Source organism: Cherax quadricarinatus, chromosome 86 (assembly GCF_038502225.1).
Source record: "Cherax quadricarinatus isolate ZL_2023a chromosome 86, ASM3850222v1, whole genome shotgun sequence".
Lineage (NCBI taxonomy): Eukaryota > Metazoa > Arthropoda > Malacostraca > Decapoda > Parastacidae > Cherax > Cherax quadricarinatus.
The window spans coordinates 11,887,793-11,915,139 of NC_091377.1; the positions used below are offsets into that span (position 1 = coordinate 11,887,793).

General features: G+C 40.8%; 1 protein-coding gene across 1 annotated transcript in view; it reads left to right on the top strand.

Annotated features, from left to right (window-relative positions):
• Positions 1-4,227: 4,227 nt before the first annotated feature.
• The window catches only part of U2A (small nuclear ribonucleoprotein polypeptide A'-like U2A), a 30,914-nt gene continuing 7,794 nt past the window's right edge, over positions 4,228-27,347 (top strand). Inside the window, exons 1-5 of the mRNA XM_053797568.2 lie at positions 4,228-4,443; positions 6,852-6,999; positions 14,360-14,552; positions 16,793-16,952; positions 17,864-17,998. Coding sequence (XP_053653543.1) covers positions 4,362-4,443; positions 6,852-6,999; positions 14,360-14,552; positions 16,793-16,952; positions 17,864-17,998 — 718 coding nt within the window. The 5' untranslated portion in view covers positions 4,228-4,361. The remainder of the gene's footprint in view (positions 4,444-6,851; positions 7,000-14,359; positions 14,553-16,792; positions 16,953-17,863; positions 17,999-27,347) is intronic.

Below are 27,347 nucleotides of genomic sequence, written 5' to 3' on the forward strand. Positions count from 1 at the left end.
CCGGATGCAACATCCCAGCAATTCCAGGAACAGCTGTTAAAAATTGACCACTGTCTGGAAAATCTTCCAGCTCCTGCACCCAACATCTTGCTCCTGGGGGATTTCAACTTAAGGCACCTAAAATGGAGGAATATAGCAAATAATATTGTTGCAGTAATAACACCAGGAGGCAGCTCTGATGAAAACTCACACTCACACGAGCTTTTAAATCTCTGCACAAAATTCAATTTAAACCAGCAAATAATAGAGCCTACTAGACTGGAGAATACACTAGACCTCATCTTCACTAACAATGATGATCTGATAAGAAATGTCACCATATCAAAAACAATATACTCAGATCACAACATAATTGAGGTTCAGACATGTATGCGTGGAGCCCCAGACCGACAAAATGAGACTAGTCACGAGGGAGCATTCACCAAATTCAACTTCAATAACAAAAACATAAAGTGGGACCAAGTAAACCAAGTCCTAACCGATATAAGCTGGGAAGATATACTAAGCAACACAGACCCAAACTTATGCCTAGAACAGATTAACTCGGTGGCACTCGATGTATGCACAAGGCTTATTCCTCTAAGAAAAAGGAGGAGTAGATGTAAAATAGAAAGAGACAGGCGCTCCCTTTACAGGCGACGGAAAAGAATAACAGAGCGGCTAAAAGAGGTCAATATATCTGAAATGCGCAGGGAGACACTGGTCAGAGAAATAGCAAGCATCGAACTTAAGCTAAAAGAATCCTTTAGGAGTCAGGAATCGCGGGAAGAACTAAAAGCCATAAATGAAATCGAAAGAAACCCAAAGTATTTCTTCTCCTATGCCAAATCAAAATCGAGAACAACGTCCAGTATTGGGCCCCTACTTAAACAAGATGGGTCCTACACAGATGACAACAAGGAAATGAGTGAGCTACTCAAGTCCCAATATGACTCAGTTTTTAGCAAGCCGCTAACCAGACTGAGAGTCGAAGATCAAAATGAATTTTTTATGAGAGAGCCACAAAATTTGATTAACACAAGCCTATCCGATGTTATCCTGACGCCAAATGACTTCGAACAGGCGATAAATGACATGCCCATGCACTCTGCCCCAGGGCCAGACTCATGGAACTCTGTGTTCATCAAGAACTGCAAGAAGCCCCTATCACGAGCCTTTTCCATCCTATGGAGAGGGAGCATGGACACGGGGGTCGTCCCTCAGTTACTAAAAACAACAGACATAGCCCCACTCCACAAAGGGGGCAGTAAAGCAACAGCAAAGAACTACAGACCAATAGCACTAACATCCCATATCATAAAAATCTTTGAAAGGGTCCTAAGAAGCAAGATCACCACCCATCTAGAAACCCATCAGTTACACAACCCAGGGCAACATGGGTTTAGAACAGGTCGCTCCTGTCTGTCTCAACTACTGGATCACTACGACAAGGTCCTAAATGCACTAGAAGACAAAAAGAATGCAGATGTAATATATACAGACTTTGCAAAAGCCTTCGACAAGTGTGACCATGGCGTAATAGCGCACAAAATGCGCGCTAAAGGAATAACAGGAAAAGTCGGTCGATGGATCTATAATTTCCTCACTAACAGAACACAGAGAGTAGTCGTCAACAGAGTAAAGTCCGAGGCAGCTACGGTGAAAAGCTCTGTTCCACAAGGCACAGTACTAGCTCCCATCTTGTTCCTCATCCTCATATCCGACATAGACAAGGATGTCAGCCACAGCACCGTGTCTTCCTTTGCAGATGACACCCGAATCTGCATGACAGTGTCTTCCATTGCAGACACTGCAAGGCTCCAGGCGGACATCAACCAAATCTTTCAGTGGGCTGCAGAAAACAATATGAAGTTCAACGATGAGAAATTTCAATTACTCAGATATGGTAAACATGAGGAAATTAAATCTTCATCAGAGTACAAAACAAATTCTGGCCACAAAATAGAGCGAAACACCAACGTCAAAGACCTGGGAGTGATTATGTCGGAGGATCTCACCTTCAAGGACCATAACATTGTATCAATTGCATCTGCTAGAAAAATGACAGGATGGATAATGAGAACCTTCAAAACTAGGGAGGCCAAGCCCATGATGACACTCTTCAGGTCACTTGTTCTATCTAGGCTGGAATATTGCTGCACTCTAACAGCACCTTTCAAGGCAGGTGAAATTGCCGACCTAGAAAATGTACAGAGAACTTTCACGGCGCGCATAACGGAGATAAAACACCTCAATTACTGGGAGCGCTTGAGGTTTCTAAACCTGTATTCCCTGGAACGCAGGAGGGAGAGATACATGATTATATACACCTGGAAAATCCTAGAGGGACTAGTACCGAACTTGCACACGAAAGTCACTCACTACGAAAGCAAAAGACTTGGCAGACGATGCACCATCCCCCCAATGAAAAGCAGGGGTGTCACTAGCACGTTAAGAGACCATACAATAAGTGTCAGGGGCCCGAGACTGTTCAACTGCCTCCCAGCACACATAAGGGGGATTACCAACAGACCCCTGGTAGTCTTCAAGCTGGCACTGGACAAGCACCTAAAGTCAGTTCCTGATCAGCCGGGCTGTGGCTCGTACGTTGGTTTGCGTGCAGCCAGCAGCAACAGCCTGGTTGATCAGGCGCTGATCCACCAGGAGGCCTGGTCACAGACCGGGCCGCGGGGGCGTTGACCCCCGAAACTCTCTCCAGGTAAACTCCAGGTAAGACCCAATCTAACTTTGTTATTTTTTTAAATACACTACCTAACAGAATACTCCATCCTACTGAATGTACAACAATGAATGCAACCATATGACCTGTCTTTGTAATACTCATTTGTGCTTTATTGTTATCTGTTTACAATAATGTTTTATCACTGATTTCATCATTGCTTAGTTAATCTTAAGTCAATTTTAAGGCAGCCTGTAATGCTATGCATACAAGTGGCTTTGGCATGCTGCTCTTACCTGTATTTTTTTGTACCTCTGTATGTATGCTAAAATTACTAGTTGTGACAGAACCCACAGGCATAACACCAGACACAAACATCTCTATGACATTCCCCGTGTCCGACTAAACCTTTACAAAAATTCAATGTATGTCGAAGGCCCTAAAAATCTGGAACACCCTACCTTAAAATTCTAAAACTGCAGACACATTCATCACCTTCAAAACTACCATCAGAAAACATCTTATCTCCCTGATACACCCTGTCAACTAACTACACAAATACCACCTGGTGGTTCACACTTACACTCACTCACCCATTTGACCATAAACAGAAATATTAATCTCAATCTTAAAATAATGAATCCTAACTAGTCATAAGTTGGCCTGTGATACTCCAATACTGAAACTATGTATAGTGCCAAAACAAAAGCATTCACATTGTTAAACTCACAACTAGTACTTAGTCACTTAGCCATAATACCAACTTTCATCAGCCTGAGCTTGTTACCATCTGCAGCTCATAAGACTGTCATCCCCATGAACCCCTTTGAGGCGGGGTAGATGGCAGACCAGAGGCCTAGCTTCTCCCTACGAGCCCCGTGAGGGCGGGGAATGTGGCTAAGCCTGGGGACACTTGGTCCCAAAGATGAGGAGGTACTTGTACCTCCTCCCATGGGAGACTTAAGTCTCGAGACACTCCCCAGATAGGGAGCCAAGGCCGGGTCACCACTACTTGGAAAAGACCCGGGCCGGGAGAATACCGGCGAAAAAAAAAAACCAACTTTCATCATAATTTTGTAATATTTTAAACTTAAGATTTAATTTAAGTCTGTCCGAAATGGCCCGGTGGTCTGGTGGCTAAAGCTCCCGCTTCACACACGGAGGGCCCGGGTTCGATTCCCGGCGGGTGGAAATTCCGACACGTTTCCTTACACCTATTGTCCTGTTCACCTAGCAGCAAATAGGTACCTGGGTGTTAGTCGACTGGTGTGGGTCGCATCCTGGGGGACAACATTAAGGACCCCAATGGAAATAAGTTAGACAGTCCTCGATGACGCACTGACTTTCTTGGGTTATCCTGGGTGGCTAACCCTCCGGGGTTAAAAATCCGAACGAAATCTTATCTTATCTAGCCATGCTAGGTGTTCTAATGGTACACTCTGTAATTATTATTTTACTACATGTAAACCACACAATAACCAAATTCTGTAAACTCAGCATTGTAATCCTTATAGAATATAAACTTTGAATTTGAATTTGAAAAGAACCATCACACTGGTTGACTCTGGTGATGTAAACAAACTTCACTTATCTTGTTGGACTCCTGCTGCTGCTGCTGCTGCCGCTACCAGAATAAATTTAACAAAATTGTCTAAAAAAAGACAATTTTGCAGCAAGTGTTGGTGTTAGTAAGTTAGAGAAGATGGTGAAACTTACGCCTGAACTTATCCTTCAGTCTGCACAACATATTAATCCTTTACGGGATAGAGAACTGATTCTCAGAGGTAATGGAATTTTTATATTTAAATTTTTGCTACAAGCTACTTATTAGTACTTTATGTCGACAAGTGTATAAAAGAAATGTTTATCCAACATGTGGCTTCCTCAGTCCAGTACAGAGAAGAATAGTGGATGAGTAGTAGTTTAAGGTAGTCAGTCCCTCAGAGAAAATAAGTAAGTTCATTTAGGGTCAGGTACACATAATTACAGTTATCATACATAGTGTAAATTATCAAGGATAACCCCCAAAAAAGTAATTTACTTGTTTCCATTATGGTCACAGGGGCCATGAGCTTGGACTCAACCCCTGCAACCTCAACTAGGTGAGTACATTGACTTAAGGCTGAGGGACTGATTACTTCAATCTACTACTCATCTTCCACTATTCTTGCCTGTACTCGACCGAGGAAGACGCTTGTTGGCGAAACGTTTCCACGATAAATATCCTTAAATGTTGCGAAAGTTTCTTAATTCTTTTACATACTAATATTACTAATTAGAATAGTAAACTAAGTGGGGTAAGATAGGTTGAGAAAGTTTATTCAGGTATTAGTACACATAAATAGTTACACAAATTATCATACATAATAGCACATGTGTAGATTACCCAGGATAACCAAAAAATGTCAAAGTGTCTTATTTCCATTGGGGTTAGATCTGGTTTTATAGCAGCAATGGATTCAAGTTGGAAAATTTTAGAGTTAGAGAGCATATAGGAAAGCAGTGGTTTGGTAATAAAGTTACGGATGAGTGGAACAAACTCCCAAGTAACGTCATTGGTAAGTAAGATACATAGGCAGCAGTTAGGCATCTTTATTCTGAAACGTTTCACCTATACAGTAGGGTTCTTAGTTGAGTACAGAAAGTAGGCTGGAGCAGTAGAGGTGTGAAGATGATGTAATCAGTCCATCACCCTTGAAGATGTAGATTTGAGGTTGTCAGTCCCTCAACCTTAGTCGATGTGGTCAGTCCATCAATCTTGATGGACTGACCACATCGACTCAAGGTTGAGGGACTGATTACCTCATTCTCCTGTTCTTCAAGTTTCTCCTTTGTATGGACTGATGAAGCCACTGTGTGGCGAAACATTTCCTCAATAAAGATACCCAAAAGTTGCACATGTGTCTAATTTATCAATGTGTCGGTTCTCTGAACCATTTATCTACAAGCAACAGTGTAGAGACTTACATACTGCTGGCAGGAGAGGTGTAGAATAGTAGAAGAAAGAATGTAATGACTGACAGATCACATCCCTCTCAGATCCAACCATTCTCTCTTGAAAAAGTTGTCCAAGGTGTTTTCTTCTTCTGTACCAAGATGCCATTGTGTTGTAGTATCTAACATTGAATAACAAAATGGTTTACAATACTGACAAGAGGGATGTGATCTCTCAGGGTGATGGACTGATTACATCGTCTTCACATCTCTACTGCTGCTGCCTACTTTCTGTGCTCAACTGAAGAAGCCTACTGTGTAGGCAAAACAATTCGGAATAAAGATGCCTAAATGTTGCCTGTGTGTCTTACTTACCGACTTGTCGGTATTGTATACCATTTTGATATTCAGTAACATCATTGAAGCTAAAACCTTTTGTAGCTTTAAAATTAGGTTAGACAAGTACATGAGTGGGTGTGAGTTGAACCTGCCTAGCATGGGCTAATAGACCTGTTGCAGTGCTTCTTCCTTAAGTGAGTGTGACTTGGACCTGTAGCTTGGACCAGTAGGCCTGCTGCAGTGCTCCTTAAGTGGGTGTGAATTGGACCTATCTAGCATGGACTAGCAGGCCTACTGCAGTATTCCTTCCTTCTTATGTTCTAATGTAAGCATCAGTGCCATGTTATTACTATGTTTCAAGACCACAGTTCTGCATGGCTTGACAGTTTTTTTGTGGGAGAAAATGTTACTGAAGGGAAATGTAGATATGTATATATATTGTATATTATAATTCCAATAGTAGAGGTTATTTGGAGAAACGGATTACCTTTTATACAGTACTTTGAATTTATGCGATTTACAACTGGATAGTCTTTCAGCTTGCTCAATATATATAGCTAATGTATTTTTATGATATAAATGGTTCAGAAAACTGGTAAGTTGAAGAATGGCAATCTTTATTGAGGTAATGTTTTGCCAATCAGTGGCTTCCTCAGTCCAATACAGAGAAGAACAGTGGAAGATGATGAGGAGAATGAGGTAATCAGCCCCTCAGCCTGGAGTCGATGTGTTCAGTCCATCAACCAACTCCAGGCTGAGGGACTGATTACTGCCTTCTCCTCATCTTCCAATGTTCTTCTCCTCTGTATTGGACTGAAGAAGCTACTGGCTGCTAAATGTTTCCTCAGTAAAGATTTCCAAGTATTGTTCAAGTACTGTATTTTTATTTTCTTTTTTAACACTCTTATCTATTTTTCAGGTTATAAAATTCCTGTTATTGAAAATCTTGGTGCAACTCTAGACCAGTTTGATACCATCGACTTTAGTGATAATGATATCCGGAAGCTTGATGGATTTCCACTTCTAAAGAGGCTTAAAACCTTGCTTTTAAATAACAACAGAATTGTGTAAGTACAGTATGTACAGCCTCTCCTCACTTAGTGACATACCGATGACTCTGACTTACGACAGGCTCTCTGACCAATATGCATACCTAAATGATGTATATTAGAACTGATTTCCTCTTTTCTGTTTATTACAATATACGGTACACTGCTGTATAAACATTTAAAAATACGTACATGTATACCAGAAATGTAATAAATGGTGCAAAGGTGATATTAAAACAATATCAAAGATGGTTGACACAAACCCACTACCATTATAGTATGCTCCTCACTTTGTGACGAATTCATTTACCGACATGGTCTTAGGAATGGAACTTCGTCGTTAAGTGAGGAGAGACTGTACTGTATTTCTCTTGTATTTACTTTCCAGTAATGTTTGGAACTCATTCTAATTAGGCACCATCTGTAATTCATGGAATGTAGTAAGTAGAATTTAAGGCTCTTGTGCTCATTACATAGGTAAGCTCTTGATGACTTATTAGCTGTCTTTTTGCAAATGCTGTATGTTTTCCTTGTTCACGATTGTTTATACATGCGTGGATGTAGTGCGGATGACAAGAAACAGATGATTGCTGATGTTATGAATGAAAAGAAGTTGGATGTCCTGGCTCTAAGCGAAACAAAGCTGAAGGGGGTAGGAGAGTTTCAGTGGGGGGAAATAAATGGGATTAAATCTGGAGTATCTGAGAGAGTTAGAGCAAAGGAAGGGGTAGCAGTAATGTTAAATGATCAGTTATGGAAGGAGAAAAGAGAATATGAATGTGTAAATTCAAGAATTATGTGGATTAAAGTAAAGGTTGGATGCGAGAAGTGGGTCATAATAAGCGTGTATGCACCTGGAGAAGAGAGGAATGCAGAGGAGAGAGAGAGATTTTGGGAGATGTTAAGTGAATGTATAGGAGCCTTTGAACCAAGTGAGAGAGTAATTGTGGTAGGGGACCTGAATGCTAAAGTAGGAGAAACTTTTAGAGAGGGTGTGGTAGGTAAGTTTGGGGTGCCAGGTGTAAATGATAATGGTAGCCCTTTGATTGAACTTTGTATAGAAAGGGGTTTAGTTATAGGTAATACATATTTTAAGAAAAAGAGGATAAATAAGTATACAAGATATGATGTAGGGCGAAATGACAGTAGTTTGTTGGATTATGTATTGGTAGATAAAAGACTGCTGAGTAGACTTCAGGATGTACATGTTTATAGAGGGGCCACAGATATATCGGATCACTTTCTAGTTGTAGCTACACTGAGAGTAAAAGGTAGATGGGATACAAGGAGAATAGAAGCATCAGGGAAGAGAGAGGTGAAGGTTTATAAACTAAAAGAGGAGGCAGTTAGGGTAAGATATAAACAGCTATTGGAGGATAGATGGGCAAATGAGAGCATAGGCAATGGGGTCGAAGAGGTATGGGGTAGGATTAAAAATGTAGTGTTAGAGTGTTCAGCAGAAGTTTGTGGTTACAGGAAAGTGGGTGCAGGAGGGAAGAGGAGCGATTGGTGGAATGATGATGTAAAGAGAGTAGTAAGGGAGAAAAAGTTAGCATATGAGAAGTTTTTACAAAGTAGAAGTGATGCAAGGAGGGAAGAGTATATGGAGAAAAAGAGAGAGGTTAAGAGAGTGGTGAAGCAATGTAAAAAGAGAGCAAATGAGAGAGTGGGTGAGATGTTATCAACAAATTTTGTTGAAAATAAGAAAAAGTTTTGGAGTGAGATTAACAAGTTAAGAAAGCCTAGAGAACAAATGGATTTGTCAGTTAAAAATAGGAGAGGAGAGTTATTAAATGGAGAGTTAGAGGTATTGGGAAGATGGAGGGAATATTTTGAGGAATTGTTAAATGTTGATGAAGATAGGGAAGCTGTGATTTCGTGTATAGGACAAGGAGGAATAACATCTTGTAGGAGTGAGGAAGAGCCAGTTGTGAGTGTGGGGGAAGTTCGTGAGGCAGTAGGTAAAATGAAAGGGGGTAAGGCAGCCGGGATTGATGGGATAAAGATAGAAATGTTAAAAGCAGGTGGGGATATAGTTTTGGAGTGGTTGGTGCAATTATTTAATAAATGTATGGAAGAGGGTAAGGTACCTAGGGATTGGCAGAGAGCATGCATAGTTCCTTTGTATAAAGGCAAAGGGGATAAAAGAGAGTGCAAAAATTATAGGGGGATAAGTCTGTTGAGTGTACCTGGTAAAGTGTATGGTAGAGTTATAATTGAAAGAATTAAGAGTAAGACGGAGAATAGGATAGCAGATGAACAAGGAGGCTTTAGGAAAGGTAGGGGGTGTGTGGACCAGGTGTTTACAGTGAAACATATAAGTGAACAGTATTTAGATAAGGCTAAAGAGGTCTTTGTGGCATTTATGGATTTGGAAAAGGCGTATGACAGGGTGGATAGGGGGGCAATGTGGCAGATGTTGCAAGTGTATGGTGTAGGAGGTAGGTTACTGAAAGCAGTGAAGAGTTTTTACAAGGATAGTGAGGCTCAAGTTAGAGTATGTAGGAAAGAGGGAAATTTTTTCCCAGTAAAAGTAGGCCTTAGACAAGGATGTGTGATGTCACCGTGGTTGTTTAATATATTTATAGATGGGGTTGTAAGAGAAGTAAATGCGAGGGTCTTGGCAAGAGGCGTGGAGTTAAAAGATAAAGAATCACACACAAAGTGGGAGTTGTCACAGCTGCTCTTTGCTGATGACACTGTGCTCTTGGGAGATTCTGAAGAGAAGTTGCAGAGATTGGTGGATGAATTTGGTAGGGTGTGCAAAAGAAGAAAATTAAAGGTGAATACAGGAAAGAGTAAGGTTATGAGGATAACAAAAAGATTAGGTGATGAAAGATTGAATATCAGATTGGAGGGAGAGAGTATGGAGGAGGTGAACGTATTCAGATATTTGGGAGTGGACGTGTCAGCGGATGGGTCTATGAAAGATGAGGTGAATCATAGAATTGATGAGGGAAAAAGAGTGAGTGGTGCACTTAGGAGTCTGTGGAGACAAAGAACTTTGTCCTTGGAGGCAAAGAGGGGAGTGTATGAGAGTATAGTTTTACCAACACTCTTATATGGGTGTGAAGCATGGGTGATGAATGTTGCAGCGAGGAGAAGGCTGGAGGCAGTGGAGATGTCATGTCTGAGGGCAATGTGTGGTGTGAATATAATGCAGAGAATTCGTAGTTTGGAAGTTAGGAGGAGGTGCGGGATTACCAAAACTGTTGTCCAGAGGGCTGAGGAAGGGTTGTTGAGGTGGTTCGGACATGTAGAGAGAATGGAGCGAAACAGAATGACTTCAAGAGTGTATCAGTCTGTAGTGGAAGGAAGGCGGGGTAGGGGTCGGCCTAGGAAAGGTTGGAGGGAGGGGGTAAAGGAGGTTTTGTGTGCGAGGGGCTTGGACTTCCAGCAGGCATGCATGAGCGTGTTTGATAGGAGTGAATGGAGACAAATGGTTTTTAATACTTGACGTGCTGTTGGAGTGTGAGCAAAGTAACATTTATGAAGGGATTCAGGGAAACCGGCAGGCCGGACTTGAGTCCTGGAGATGGGAAGTATAGTGCCTGCACTCTGAAGGAGGGGTGTTAAAGTTGCAGTTTAAAAACTGTAGTGTAAAGCACCCTTCTGGCAAGACAGTGATGGAGTGAATGATGGTGAAAGTTTTTCTTTTTCAGGCCACCCTGCCTTGGTGGGAATCGGCCAGTGTGATAATAAAATAATAATAGTATTTTCAATAATTTGAAATGTATATACCTTGGAATCACTACAACATATTGTCAGGTGTTTCCCTGTAGTAACAGTTAATAGAAATAAATGTCATAGATGCTGGTACAGCTCTCCTCACTTAACCCTTTGACTGTCACAAGCCCTTTTCTGAAACTCATTCTATGTTGCAAAATTTTTGGAAAAAAAAATTATTTTTTTCTAATGAAATGATAGAGAATCTTTTCTCAATGCTAATGACACCAAAAGTACAAAATTTGATCGAAAACTCATGGAATTACGCTCCCGCGAAGTTAGCGATCTCGGCGATATATACTCATCGGCGATTTCGCCCACTTTGAGCCCTATTTTCGGCCAATTCCATTGTTCCAGTCAACCAAACTCATAGCTATTTCTTTAGAACTCCATTTTTTTTCTATCAATTGAGTACAAGAAACTGCCCATTTACCAATTTCAACTACCCATTAAAGTGGTCAGAAATTGGCAGTTTCGCCAATTTCACACAAATTTCAAAATAGGATCTAGAATAAACAATGCAGACATTCTTGGCACTAAAATAACATATCCTCTGTTCATTAGTCATGTCTTCAGGCCCCTCTTATATTACCCTTGGTTTCTATTTTGATTTTTTATTCACAAAAAATAGAAGATTTACTGTTATGCAGAATACTGCATTATTGTAAAAATGGTATAAATAATATCAGTGCACTAGTGAAAGAATATTAGACTCCCCAGTTGACGTGTATTGGACGTGTGGTGTGATTTGCTTACTCTTGAACATTGGTAAAAATCAAACATTTCTGCTACTTTGAGCTCAATTTCAAGGTCGTTTTCATCGTGAAACTAATCAAAATCATCTATATTTCTGTAACATGTTTTCCATTCTATCAATTGAGACCAAGAAAACAAGAATACAACCATAAATACAATACAGAAATACACCTCAAATTTGGCGTTTTAATAAAAAAACATGGTCGGAGTTTTTTTTCTCATTATGCACTGTGTGCTGCGGGATTTTTTTATACAGTGCACATTTACCACACAGGCCCATTTTCTCACATGTGGGCCTACCAGCTTTCTCCTGCTTGATTTGAAGCTGCTAGAATTATTGAGTATATATACGTCTGAAACACTGACTCATAAGACATGTATATACGGCCGAAACAGTCAAAGGGTTAACGATGGAGTTCCGTTCCTAAGAGTAAGTCAGTAAGTGAATTGGTTGTTAAGTGAGGATTGTGCTAAACTGGTAGTGAATTTGTGTCAACCATCTTTAGATATTTTTTTAATGCCACCTTTGCACCATTTATAACATTTCTAGTATATTTTAAAATGTCTCTACAGTAGTGTACTGTATACAGCCTCTCCTCAATTAGCAGTGTACTCGTTTACCGATGACTCAGACTTATGACAGGCTCTCTGACCAGTATGCATACCTAAATAATGTATATTAAGAGCTGATTTCCTCTATTCTGTTTATTACAATATACAGTACACTACTGTATAAACATTTAAAAATGTGCTAAAAGTGTTATAAATGGTGCAAAGGTGACATTAAAACAATATCAAAGATGGTTGACACAAACCCACTACCATTATAGTATGCTCCTCACGTGGTCTTTGGAATGGAACTCCGTTGTTAAGTGAGGAGAGGCTGTATTGTTGTTGGTGTAGGCAAAAAAAAAAAATTAGTATTGTCCCATCCCTAGTTGTGATGATTGTGTGGGCCTCTAGGCTACTAGCAGAAACAGCCTGGTTGATGAAGCAACCAATGTGGGAGCTAGGCTGTGAGAGTAGAAGAATCCTTGGAACCTGTCACAGATGTATTACAGATTAGTCTTGTGATGTGGGGCTGGAAGGGGGTGGGGGTGAGAAAATTGTGTATACTGGATTGAGACTAATTCTTTCATAAACAAAAATAATTTACCAGTGACCAGTTTCAAGGGCTCTTGTACCCCTGTAGCCTGGCATAAGGTTACCAGGTTTCCCTGCTGACTACCTGGTCAACCAAGTTGTATGTATTGCAGGAGCATAACCTACCTTATCTGGCACTTGTAGAAGGAAACTGTCCAGCTTTTTGAGATCCTCTGTCTTTGTTCAGCCAGTTTTTCTGTTGGAAATACATAAAAAATACAAAACTTTAGAGAAGTAGAATGTACTAAAATCAAAATGTGTCATGCTATATTGAGAAGGTAATAAAAAATGCAATAAAGTTCCTTTGAAAAGTATTTATTTTGTACATGGAAGATTGCACCTGTGCCAACAACAGCAAGAAACTAGTGAATTGCTGATCTTACATCTGTTAACTTTTGATGTCTTCAATGTTTAACTTTCTAATAATAATAATAACAATAATAATAATAATAATAATAATAATAATAATAATAATAATAATAATAATTTTATTTTGACGTGATACATGGTTGTACGAAGGAATATAATAGTTAGGTGTACATGCCAGAAGCCCCTTTGCATGCGTAGCATTTCGGGCAAACTTAAAATTTACTTAAGATTAATAAGGCAATAACAGTTCATATGGTCATTAGATGAGTTACAATGAGTACAAGAGAATTGAGTATTCTATTAGGTAATGCTATATGGCTTTAATAAGTCTAATTTGATACAGAATATTTACAGTTTTGATATAGCTTATAAAAAGTACAGTATTACCATTTAGAACAATTTAAAACAATTTACAATATGCAGTACATGTATTACAATTTAGTACATTTTAAAACAATGAGAGTGAAACACTTATAAGTTTGAGGTAATGAGTAAATGGTTAAACAATCATCAGCAATATACAATAATGAATTTGAAATAATTTTAAGTTTGAAGTAAATTATCAAATAGTTGAGCAGTCTTAAATTATTTAGAAGTTTTTTGAGTAGCTTTTGAGTTACGGGTAGGTATTAAGTAAAGTGTTTGTCTGGTTAATTTTGGGTGATGAGGTGATTTTTAAGTAGGGCCTTAAGTGGTCCTTTAGTGTGTTCTGGCAATGAATTCCAGATCTTCGGGCCCTTTACGTGCATAGCATTTTTGCATAGCATCATGCCACATGCATATGTTAGTATTTATCACAAGCTGTTCATTGTGTCTCTTCTTAAATAGTTTGTTTTAGGTGATCAGTGAAGTTTTGACAATGTGGTTGGCATACAATATTGCAGTATTGCTAAAACTGACTTACCAGATCAAACCTTGTTTCTATTGTAAAATTAAAATTGTCGCTGTTATTTTGCCAACACTGTTGCTTGCTACTGTCACTCCAGTGAAAATCTTGGTGACTGGTCCATGCAAATTAGGTTACACCACTAAAAATAAAAATTTAATAGTATTTTTCTTTATGATAAATGTAAGTAAACAAATTCAAATTGTATGTGACAAGTATATTGAGAACATTTTTTTTTTATCACTATAAGTCTGCTCACATAAGTTGTTAACTTAATTTTCATATTGGTATATTATATATATTTTCTCACATATCTTGGAGTGAATGATGATGAAAGTATTTCTTCTTTTTCGGGTCACCCTGCCTCTTGGGAAGTGGCTGATGTTTTAATAAAAAAAATTATAATATAATATCTTGACGGATCTCAGGTATTTCTTGGCATGGGTTATAAGTGATTTACTTATACAAGTACAGTATTAATTTTATTTTTTATTTTAGTCGAATTTCAGAATCACTAGCAGAGACAGTGCCAAATCTCCAGTGCTTGTACCTGACTAATAACCTAGTACAGGAGTTAGCAGACCTGGACAACATGGCAGGGCTCAAGAGGCTGGAATTCGTTTCCCTGCTGGGCAACCCCGTCACCACTCGTGACCACTATCGTCTTTATGTCATCAACAAACTTCCACAGGTTGACCAATCAACAGCACAACTTTAATAAGAGTTTTTTGGGGGAAACGTGCATTTTAGCGTTGCTTAGGGATCTTCGATGTCTTGCATTACTATTATTAACCTTTTAGATGCTAGTTACATTTGTCAGATATTTTTGCATATAACCATATCCTTATTGTATTCAAAGTAATAATCCTCATTAGAAATTAAATGCTGAATCAAGGATATTAAATTGTTGTAATGCAGAGGTATAAGAAAAATTGTAGCAGTGAGTTGGTGTAAGAAATTTGTAGCAGTGGGTAGGTGTAAGAAAATTGTAGCAGTGAGTAGATGTAAGAAAATTGTAGCAGTGAGTTGGTGTAAGAAATTTGTAGCAGTGGGTAGGTGTAAGAAAATTGTAGCAGTGAGTAGATGTAAGAAAATTGTAGCAGTGAGTTGGTGTAAGAAATTTGTAGCAGTGGGTAGGTGTAAGAAAATTGTAGCAGTGAGTAGATGTAAGAAAATTGTAGCAGTGAGTTGGTGTAAGAAATTTGTAGCAGTGGGTAGGTGTAAGAAAATTGTAGCAGTGAGTAGATGTAAGAAAATTGTAGCAGTGAGTTGGTGTAAGAAATTTGTAGCAGTGGGTAGGTGTAAGAAAATTGTAGCAGTGAGTAGATGTAAGAAAATTGTAGCAGTGAGTTGGTGTAAGAAATTTGTAGCAGTGAGTTGGTGTAAGAAATTTGTAGCAGTGGGTAGGTGTAAGAAAATTGTAGCAGTGAGTAGATGTAAGAAAATTGTAGCAGTGAGTTGGTGTAAGAAATTTGTAGCAGTGGGTAGGTGTAAGAAAATTGTAGCAGTGAGTAGATGTAAGAAAATTGTAGCAGTGAGTTGGTGTAAGAAATTTGTAGCAGTGGGTCGGTGTAAGAAAATTGTAGCAGTGAGTAGATGTAAGAAAATTGTAGCAGTGAGTTGGTGTAAGAAATTTGTAGCAGTGGGTAGGTGTAAGAAAATTGTAGCAGTGAGTAGATGTAAGAAAATTGTAGCAGTGAGTTGGTGTAAGAAATTTGTAGCAGTGGGTAGGTGTAAGAAAATTGTAGCAGTGAGTAGATGTAAGAAAATTGTAGCAGTGAGTTGGTGTAAGAAATTTGTAGCAGTGGGTAGGTGTAAGAAAATTGTAGCAGTGAGTAGATGTAAGAAAATTGTAGCAGTGAGTTGGTGTAAGAAATTTGTAGCAGTGGGTAGGTGTAAGAAAATTGTAGCAGTGAGTAGATGTAAGAAAATTGTAGCAGTGAGTTGGTGTAAGAAATTTGTAGCAGTGGGTAGGTGTAAGAAAATTGTAGCAGTGAGTAGATGTAAGAAAATTGTAGCAGTGAGTAGGTGTAAGAAAATTGTAGCAGTGAGTAGATGTAAGAAAATTGTAGCAGTGAGTAGGTGTAAGAAAATTGTAGCAGGTGTAATTGTCTATTTGAGTTTGAGAGGGTTGAGTTCCAACACTTGGTTCTGCCTCTTAACTATTGACTGACTGACAACAAGTTGCAGTTGCAAGTGTTTTTGAACATCTGTATGGCTGTAGATGTTGCTGTAGTGATGATCGCTTACGGTGTAGAAGTGATCGCTATGCAGGCCAGTTGATGTACTTTTTATGTTTTAATTATTCTGTAAAAATATTTTAAATATTTGTTCACCACTGTTGTTACATATTCTATAAGAACATTTTAAAATATTTACACCCTACCTTCCTGCATTTGTTTAATAATTTTTACTCAAAAAGTTCAAATATTTGTTCTCCATCTGTTGTTCTGTATATTTTATAAGAACACTGTTTGTTCACCACTCCTGCATATGTTAAATATTTTATCCCCCCCCCCCCCAAAAAAAAAAAAAAAAAAAAAATCTTTACTTCATGTGTTGCTTAGTACTCAACAAGGTTACACTCAGCCTTAATTTAGAAAATGTTTGTTGGTTTCACTGACAAATTTTACAGGTGTTATTGCCTTACACACATTCTCTAGGTGAGAAACTGATAATGAATTAGCAGGATATATACCTTAGCTAGCATACATACAGGTAGGCAAAAGAAAATTGGAAAACATCACAGTGCATGTAGATGAAGTATTGATAAAAAATCTTTTATTAGTTGTAGAGTATACCTGGATAGGGTTTTGGGGTTCAAGTGCCCCTGTGGCCCAGTCTGTTACCAGGCTGAGTAAACATTCTCATGTCTATTAATTTTTCCCCATGCCTGTGAGTAAATAATTAAATGTTATTGTGTTCTCTCAGGTTCGCGTGGTTGACTTCCGCCGGGTGCGATTGAGGGAGAGAGAAATGGCAAAAAAACTTTTCAAGAGTAAATTGGGTAAAGAGATTCAAAAGGAAGCAAAGAAAGCCAGAACGTTTTTGCCTGGTGGTGGTAGTATCCTTGATGCACGACCTACTTTAGGTTAGAAATTTTATTTTCTAGTTTAAGTAGTTTCAAAGTATGAAAGTTCTAACCTTCAGAGCATGGTATAAAATATCTTGTTTTTATTGCTGGTCAAAGTAAAAGATTCATAATTATACATTTGTAGAAATGTAAGGATGTTTTGAGTACAAGAGTCCAATTCCTCATTGTATCAGCATCATATATCATTATTATAATGATGAAGTTGTGTTCTTGGGTTATCAGTTTAAAAACTGAGGTAATGAGAAGACAATAGTGTAAATGAAGTTTATGTTTTATACATATTCTGCTCAGTGGTTATGTACTGTAATGGGTTCCTAATTGCCTCATTTGTAAGTGTAAGTATTGTATCTTTCTTTCAACACACCAGCCGTATCCCACCGAGGCGGGGTGGCCCAAAAGGAAAAACGAAAGTTTCTCCTTTTACATTTAGTAATATATACAGGAGAAGAGGTTACTAGCCCCTTGCTCCCGGCATTTTAGTCGCCTCTTACAACACGCATGGCTTACGGAGGAAGAATTCTGTTCCACTTCCCCATGGAGATAAGAGGAAATAAACAAGAATAAGAACTAGAAAGAAAATAGAAGAAAACCCAGAGGGGTGTGCATATATGTGCTTGTACATGTATGTGTAGTGTGACCTAAGTGTAAGTAGAAGTAGCAAGACGTACCTGAAATCTTGCATGTTCATGAGACAGAAAAAAGGACACCAGCAATCCTACCATCATGTAAAACAATTACAGGCTTTCGTTTTACACTCACTTGGCAGGACGGTAGTACCTCCCTGGGCGGTTGCTGTCTACCAACCTACTACCTATATAAGTATTGTATAACTTGTTTCATTTGTTAGGTGCCTCTTTTATATAATTTTTTAACTTGGGTACCTAAATTTGTTGTCTTTGTATTAAAAGGCCAAATGACGGCAGAGGATCAAGCTGCCATTCGTCAAGCCATAGCCAATGCTCGGTCAATGGAGGAAGTGGAGAGGCTTCAGCACATGCTTCGCACTGGCAACATACCCAGCCGATCACAGAGTGCAAAACGCAGTAAGTTACGGTGATGATTACTTGGTTTTAAATTTAAATTTGTTGTTGAAAGCTGTTTCTTCAGCTATTTGTTATATTGTGCGTAGTTACTACATTTATTTAATGCTATTTTTCCTCACAATTTTACACAGGAGGCTATAACCTAATAATTGAGTAACATTCATGCACTTCATGAAGAGAATGAACAGTTTTGTGATCTTATTAATGTTTTGAGTTAATTTATACAATATGCAAATTGACTTTCAAATTTTTGGATGTAAGGTTTAGGGTGGTTTGACTCTGCAGCTAGATAGCAAATATTACAGGGATAAAAGCTTAATATTTAGTGAAAGGATTCAGGGAAACCAGTGATTTTTATATAGCCGGACTTGAGTACTGGAAATGGGAAGTACAATGCCTGCACTTTAAAGAAGGGGTTTGGGATATTGGCAGTTTGGAGGGATATGTTGTATATCTTTATATATGCTTCTAAACTGTTGTATCTGGGTGCCTCTCCAAAGATAGTGATTATGTATGAATGAGGTGAAAGTGTTGAATGATGATGAAAGTATTTTCTTTTTGGGTATCTTCTTTCTTTTTGGGTCACCCTGCCTCGGTGGGAGGCGGCCGACTTGTTAAAAAAAAAAGCTTTTAAGAAATACAAGAGAAAGTATAGGTAAGTGTATACCGAATGTCGAGAGAAATTTCTAAGATTTACTTGTCATCTTACGTGTTCGTGTCTCAGAAAGAAAATGACAAGGAATTTTGCCAGATTACATAACATTTAACAGGTTTCCATTTTGCACACACATGGCAGAGGGGTAGTACCTTATAAGATGGTTGCTGTTCACCAACTCATTTTAATGGCCCTTTTTATTGTCTTCATATGGGTTTGTTTATGCTGTTGACCAGTAAATATTATGTCTTTCATTTTGTATTTGAATTATATATTTTTTCATTATTTTGTTTGTTTTTTTCTGTTTTGTGCATGTGGTACATTCACACAATATTGATAAAGTTCAAATTAAGAGTTTTTCTTGGTTTCTCTACTAAATGTATCATTTTTTGTATATGTCCATTTTATGCATGTATAGTGAGTTATTGGGTTAGGAACTAGTGAAGCAAGGTAGAATTTAGTATTCATGAAAACTAAGTGATCTCCAAAACCCAGAGTATATAATATCTTGCTTGAAGGCAAGGAAAAAGAAGTGCCACCTAACCAGCAAAAGTGGCATCTAAAATTATTTAGAAACATTTTTGTGCTTAAAGTAGTTAAAGAATACCTGCACAAAAGGTTCTTCATGAGCTTAAGTGGTGACTGGAGGATGAGACCTGCTGGGAGTGCAAGCCAATGGGAGCAACTTGCAAGTCAAGATCAAGAGTACCTTGCCAAAAGCTCTGCTCACTTCATTTAGCCATAAAGAAGAAAGTGAGCCAGGTGTAACCTTAAGCACTACTTTTAACCGAACCATGGTGTGCTGAGCATCAGAACAAGGAAACCTTGTCATGGTCATAGCTAAGGATAAACCATACCCCGGCTGGGATTGAACCCGCAATCAGAGAGTCTCAAAACTCCAGCCCGTCGCATTAGCCACATGTTGACGGCAGTGAAGGGACTTGAGCTAGAGTTCGTCACGGCCACGCTAGCTGGAGATTCGTCTGTAAAAACTTGCATTTGTGGTCACAGTGGTGCCTGTGCTAACCTTCCTATGGTGTAGAAATATACCTAGTTGGACGAATCTTATTGTGGCTAGCTGGTCTAGTGGCTAACACGACGGGCTGGAGTTTTGAGACTCTCTGACCGCGGGTTCAATCCCGGCCGGGGTATGGTTTGTTTGCAATCGTGTCATTACGATTTCGTGAGTCATAGCTAAGGATTGCTCACTTTTTTTGCAGTGCCAAAAGGTGCCAAACTTTACCTCTGTAGGGGATGGAAATGTAGAACAAAATCAGCATCATGACTCGACTCATGAAATCGTAATGACATGGTTGCAAACAAACCATACCACGGGTGAGGTTCAAACCCCACCCGTGGGGTTTGAACCTCACCCGTGGTATGGTTTGTTTGCATGATCTCTTTAGTGGTGTCATGTATTCTAGAATTGCTTGAAGAACCTGGAGTCTAACCATGAGATTATCCTGGGAAGGATATAGGTGTGGCATGACAGTGAATTGCACAAATGGGCTGAGGAACACTGAGCTGGTCATGTGAGCTTCAGGATACAAGCCAAGGATTTAGTAGGCCAGGCTCATTTCATAAATAGTTGACGTGGTTGCCAGGAAAACAAGTCAAGTAGGAATTCTCCATGTGATAGCTATGCATCTTGTATTATCAATATGAAGTCACATGAGAACTATTTTCCATGTGCAACTCAAGAACTCAGTTGTGGTTTTACCAGTAGCAACTTATTTTCTAATCCAGACAAGCTGCGTTGCCATTGATCCTGAATGCTCCAAGACAGCTTGAAAGTAGTCCAGAAAGGGTAGAGATGTATAGGTCCTGAGCTGCACAATGTGCAGAAAAAGGGGAACTGATAAGGAAAGTAACTAAGAGTCTAAAGATGGGGATTAAAAGGACATAAAAAAAAAACAATGATTGAAAGTTGTCAGCTTTACAAATGTCATGATCTTGATGCTGTGTTTTCATTTCATTCATGGTACATTAAATCTCTTCATTTATTTCATAATGTCCTCTTCAAGGGGAGCTCCTTGGCGTGGTGAAGAGGCTCTTGGTCTGAAGAATTAGACCTGTTGGTCTCCTTCCTCAGACCGAACCTAATTACCCCCCAATCCCCCCTTCCCTATCCCATCCTCTCCCTTTTCCCTTTCCTCCTCCCCCTCCCCACCCCTCCCTTTTGCCCTTCCTCTTTTTGGCCTTTGGGATTTTTCCCACAGGTGCACTAGTTCCTAGGTAGGGGAAAGGGTACCGGGGTCCATCCCATTCCGTTGAGGTTCTTGGCAGTGGCGTAGTTTGCCGTGGAATCTGGATCGCCTGGGGATGTCCCGATCCCTCTCCAGTATCCCGGAGAGTGGCTTTGGGTGTCTTTCGGGCGATGGGCGTATCTCTGGAAGCCACCTTTCGGATTCCAGGGGTGGTGGCCGAAGGAGGTATGCTTTGTGGCGGATATCCGGCCGCCCTCTCTTTTGTCCACCAAGGTAGCTCGGCAGATGTGAGGTTGCTATCCCGGATTGCTGGTTTACTGGCATGATGGGTAGGGTATGGCACGGGTTCCATGCTGCATCTACGCTACTTGCGGTGCTGAGGTCCTCTTGGGCGCGGAGGGAGATTTCTGGCCCTTTCATTCCTCCTAGGAACTATCCCTCCCCGGTCCCCCCTTTTTTTTATTCTTTTTTTATTTTTCTTTTCTTTTCTTTCTTTTTTTCTTAAAAACAAAAAGAAAGAAGTAACCTAACCATGGAGGACCCAATCCATGAACCTGCTACCCCCGGGCCCCTTCTTGATACCGCACCCCATTCTGACCCTGCCTCATCTTTGGATCACTCTTCGGACACTCCTCATGCCTCTGTACCTCTTGCTGGTGCTGTTTCCTCACCCGCTTCAGGTACTGAGGTCTCGACTGACTCCTTTGATTTATCTGACCTCCGCTCTCCTTTTGACTATGCTTCCGGCCTCTTCCTCTATGGTGCGGCAATTTTCGAATCGACGGCCCGTTCCACATCGGACCAACTCTGGTCCCACGCCTAAACGCCAACGACAATTACCTGCTGATGATACTTCTCCACCTTCTCGTTCTTCTCAGAAAAGATTGACACATCCTGCACTCTCTTTCCACGCTCAGTTTCAGACTGCACCATGGACTAAATTCTTCACTTTATGACTGACTTCCTCTACCGCCTATCTTTCCGACCACAGTATTGGCAAGGCACTCCTACGCCACGTTGGTAAAGATATTTCTTTTCATGCTCTTAAGAGCGGTACGCGCATCATCACTGTACAGAATGCTACCCAAGCTCATGATCTTTCTCTTCTTTCCCATATAGATACTGTTCCTGTCACTATTGAAAAACATCATTCCCTCAATTCTTGTAGTGGTACTGTCATTCTGCCCCATACCATAGTTCAACAAAATTTCCAGACATGTGGCAATGACATTCTTGAACAGCTGGAACTCCAAGATCTCCCAATCCTCAAGGTAGACACTTATGTTCTTCCTGCCTGCGGGCGGAGACGATATCCTAGCAATGTGGCTCGTTTAACTTTTGACAGCCAGGAACTCCCATCCTCAGTTTATGTAGCAGGACATCGGTTACAAGTTCGAAAGGTGATCCCTACACCACAACAGTAGAAATTGATGGCGATTTGGCCATCCAGCGAAATATTGCAGATCCATAGCCGAATGCCCAGTCTGTGGTACCGATGACCATTCTAATACGTCTTGCAATCGACCTCCTTTTGCCTTAATTGTCATGAGGCTCGCCCTTCATACTCTCGCCGTAGCCAAGTCTACTTAAATGAGCGGGAAATCCGTTACCTCAAAGAAGCAGGTCTCCCTTATGCCATGGCAGTTTCTCATCTCCGCCTCCAAGGGAGACTACCTCGTGTTTCTCATTCCCGTGTTTCAAAACGTCCTCCCACTTCTGGGGTCTCATCTTCTGCAGCCTCCTCTGTGGTTACCTCTCCCATAGTCACTCCTGTATCTAATTCTTTTGCTGTCCTAGGCTCAGACGTCCCTACTTCAATGCCTCAGTCTGTTCTCGCTTCTTCGTGTTCTCCCTCACCAGCCTCAGTATTGATGAGACCTCGTACGACACCTCCTCCCAATCGTCCCTCTACTTCTCAGAAGTCAAAAAAAGGTCCTTTAACCCCTCCTTCCCTTCTTCCACCTCCTCATTTTACCTTCCCTGTCTCTGTACTGGGTTCTTCCCCTCTCACTGGCTCTGTAACAAGTGTAGAGGTTCACCCTCCTCCTCGTACTATACCTACCTCCCCTGTTCCCTCCCAAGTTTCTTCCTCTTCTGCCACCTCCCAGGTTTCTGCCTCTTCTGTCCCCTTCCACGCTTCTTCTCCAGTTCCCTCCACCCTTTCGCCTTCCCCCCCACCCTACCTTGGTACAGTCCATTACAGTTCCAATCTTGACTCATCGTCCCCCTACCATCTCCAACATTGTCTCCCATACGACGTCTCTGAATTCCGAAACACTTGAAGCAGTCTCTGAATATATTGGAGAGACCAAACCATCAATGGACACTGATCCACCCTCTGTTCCTTCTCTCTCCTCTCCTCTCCTCCATCTGCGCAACTCCTTTCTTCACAGTGCACCGTTCCTTCACTGCTTGAACGTTTTCCGCTGCCTCCGCATGTGGACTTTTCTAACCCCTCTAGTCCGTAGGAACCCTTACCTGCGGATTTCAAGTATCTTTATCATTGCCAATCATGGCCTATTTACAGTGGAATATACGTGGCCTCAGGGGTAATCGGGGTGAGCTTCAGATGTTACTCTCCCAGTTTTCCCTGTTGGTGTTTGCTTACAGGAACCAAAATTACACTCTGCTGTTATCTCTCCCATCTCAGGCTATAATTTATTGTATTCTTCAGATCCTTTTCCTGATGGGACCTTTAATGAAAGTGCCCTTCTTCTACGCACTGATATTCCGTACCATCAGCTATTTGTTCGTACTTCGCTGCATTACACAGCAGCCCGTATCCACTTGCATAGGTGGTATGTGCTATGTTCTTTATATCTCTCTCTCCTCGGGCATTATCTGTTCCGGATATTGCCTTTCTTGTTTCGTCATTACCACCACCAATTCTGTTACTTGGCGATTTTAATGCCCATCATTTCCTCTGGGGGGGGGGGTCTCACTGTGATTCCCGTGGCATTCAGTTAGAGGCTTTTCTTGCCACCCACCCCCTTCATGTTTTAAATACAGGTACTCACACCCATTTTGATCCTCGGGCTCACACTCTCTCTTGCATCAATCTCTCAGTCTGCTCTTCCTCCGCCGCATTAGACTTCACCTGGTCTGTTCTCCCAGATTTACATGACAGCAATCATTTCCCAATCATTCTTACTTCCCCTTCATATTCACCACCTCTTTGTATCCCACACTGGCAATTTGATAAGGCAAATTGGAACCTTTACTCACAACTAACTGTTTTTAGTGAGGTTCCTTCTTTGTCCTCCATTGATGAGCTTTTACACCTCTTCTTGTCCTCCGTTTTAACCGCAGCTTCTCATTCTATACACCAAACTTCGGGCAGGCATTCTCAGAAATGCGTGCCTTGGTAGTCTCCTGCTTGTGCTCGTGCAGTACGTTTGAAACGCGCTGCATGGGGCAGGTACCCTTACAATAGAGACACGGAGAGACTTCTTGATTTTAAGCAGAAGCGTGCGATCGCTCGCCGTGTCATCCGTGACGCTAAACGCACTTGCTGGCAAGATTGTCTCCACCATCACCTCTGCTTCCTCTATGAGTGCAGTCTGGAAAAAAGTACGAAAACTGAGTGGTAAATATTCTCCTGACCCGGCTCCTGTTCTGCGGGTTGCCGGTGTTGATATAGCAAACCCACTAGATGTTGCCAATGAAACTGGCAATCATCTGGTCCGTATTTCTCAGGGGCTCCATCTATGCCCCTCGTTTCTTTCCTCAAAGTCTGCCAGAGAGTTAGCACCCTTGGACTTTTCTTCTCTCAGAGAAGAACAGTATAACATGCCTTTTACACTTCAAGAACTGGAGGCAACACTCTCAGCTTGCCGATCATCGGCAGCTGGGCCCGACGACATTCATATTCGTATGCTACATTTACATCAGTCAGCCTATTACAACCTAGGATTCCAAATGGCCTGTTATCCCAGGTGTAATGGGAGCAAATAAACACAGTAGAAAAAGTTTAGACTTATATTATCCTTCACCAATTTAGAACAGCAATATGTACACTATGTACAGTAATAAGTATAGTGCACGTCACGGTAAGCAAGGCAGAAATAGAAGCCACAAGATAGCAGACCGTGCTCAACCAGCTCTAGAATGGGAATGACAAGGGCAGACAGGAGAGCGGTATCCACATAACCTCTGCGATTGCCAATCCCACCTTCTTATTGGCTAGAACCTGGTCACTAGTTGAACGATGGGGCCCCATCACCAACTCTTAGCAACCTGGTTCGCTGGTTGGGGGAGATAGCCTGTAAATGAGGGTGTGTCCATGCGCCGAATAAAGGTTACGTACTCTTTGCATGCCACACCCCCACCCCCGAGAAGGCTCAGGATTAGGCTGCCACCTCCCAGTGGTAACCGTGCCGCCATGGCACAAAATAATGGGACCGCCTATCCTCTCCACCATCCAACTCTTAGATAGAGCTCAGCTTTCCTAGTGACCAAAAGCCAAACCCTAAACTCAGAGCGAGACAGCAGTCAGATAGACCAACATAGGTCCAAGATACAAGCGGACGGTAGCCCGTATCCCCTCACTAAAAAAAACCCCCACATCAGGGGATAAAAAAAAGAGCTTGAAAGGGGTTTACCACAAATACATCCTAACCTAAATAAAATATTAAACTAGACTCTTGACAAAGAGTCTGCCAACACATTTTCTTTGCCGGCAATATATTTAATTTTTATGTTGTAGGGCTGCAGCCCTTGTTCCCGATTTGTAATAGTACCGCCCCAACCCCAGACTCACAAGCATCAACCTGTAATGAAAAAGGTTTGGAGAAGTCTGGAGACAGGAGAATGGGTGCAGAGCACAATAATCTTTTTGCTTTATTAAAAGCAGTGTTACAATCTGAAGTCCAAATAAAGGGAACTTTATGACTGGTAAGAGAGGTAAGAGGGGCTACAATATCTGAGAAATTCTTACAGAATCTTCTGTAAAATCCGATCATGCCTAGGAAACGTTGAAGAGATTTCCTAAATGCTTTGGCAGTGAAGTTAGTACCTTGATCACTTTGTATAGTTTTAGGAATGCCAAAACAAGAAATGAATTTTGTTAAAGCTTTGAGAATAGCTTTAGTATTGATACTACGCATAGGGATTGCTTCAGGATATCTGGTTACTTTATCCATAATTGTAAATAAATACTGGTTTCCAGACTTTGACTTAGGTAGTGGACCTACACAATCTATAATTAAATCTGCAAAAGGTTCTCCATCAGCAGGTATGGGTTGGAGAGGTGCAGGTTTAATGGAATGTCCAGGTTTTCCAACTTGCTGACATTCTCGGCAACACCTAATATGATTCTTCACATCTTTCTTTAATTTTGGCCAATAAAATTCTTTTGTGATTCTATACAAGGTTTTTGTAATTCCCAAGTGACCTCCTAATGACGTATTATGAGCTATATTTAATATCTGAGGTCTATACTTGGTTGGAACCACTAACCTGTCGTATAATTGCCGGCCCTCTATCTCCTTACCAGTCTCAGTGCAGACCAAATAATCATTTTTAACTTCATACTTGACTGGATGACCCAAAGAGGATTTACCCATGGCTGCCTGAAAAGCGAATTTTAAAGAAGGGTCCTTTCGTTGTTCCTCCCGGAAGGACAGTCCCTCGGGCATGGAAACAGAGACATCTGGCAATCCTGCAACCTGGGAATAGGAAGGCTTGATCGGGGTCTGTTCACTTGATTTACGAGACTCCGGCCGGTGTGTCTCATAAAACAACGTGGCTATTCCGAGATCGGAGTCGTCCAAGGATAGGTCAACATTCTCCCCAGACAACCCTTGGGATGTTGCCCGAGTTATGGCCAACACTGGAGAAGCATTAATCATTATAGGTTCAGGACACGAAGTAACAGTAGTAATGTTATTACCCAGTAATAACATGGCATTTTTCATGGGAAATCCTTTTGAGACACCTACAGTCAAGTACCCAGTGTAATATTTGCACTGTACATAAATTTTATGCAAAGGAACAGAATATATAGCTCCTCCATATGCTTCCAATAAAACTGAGGAATTCAAAGAAGTATTCTCTGAAAGGGGTAATATTCCTTCTCTGACAAGTGAGCAATATGCTCCAGTATCTCTAAAGGTATTTACTTTAGTTGGTTCTGAGTTTTCCTGAAGGGAAATAAGACTTTCGCAATAATAAGGGGCCATACCTTTTTCTACTTCTCTAGGGGACATGTTACTAGGGATATTAGAGATTTTCCCGATGGGTTGAGGTTTTTGGGGGCAGTTGGAACTGATGTGACCTACTTTATTACACCTGAAGCAGACGACAGGCTTGCCCTTTACTCCCTGATGACGTTGCAAGTGGTGTCGTTCTGGCTGGTGCCTCTCTGGATATTGTTGTCGAGATGCTCCATAAGTAGTTTGCCTCTCCGCAGGGGGACCATATGTTGAGAAGCGTGGCTCACCAGGTGACTTAGTTGGATGTCGTAGACGCTCTCCCTCCGGCTGGCATT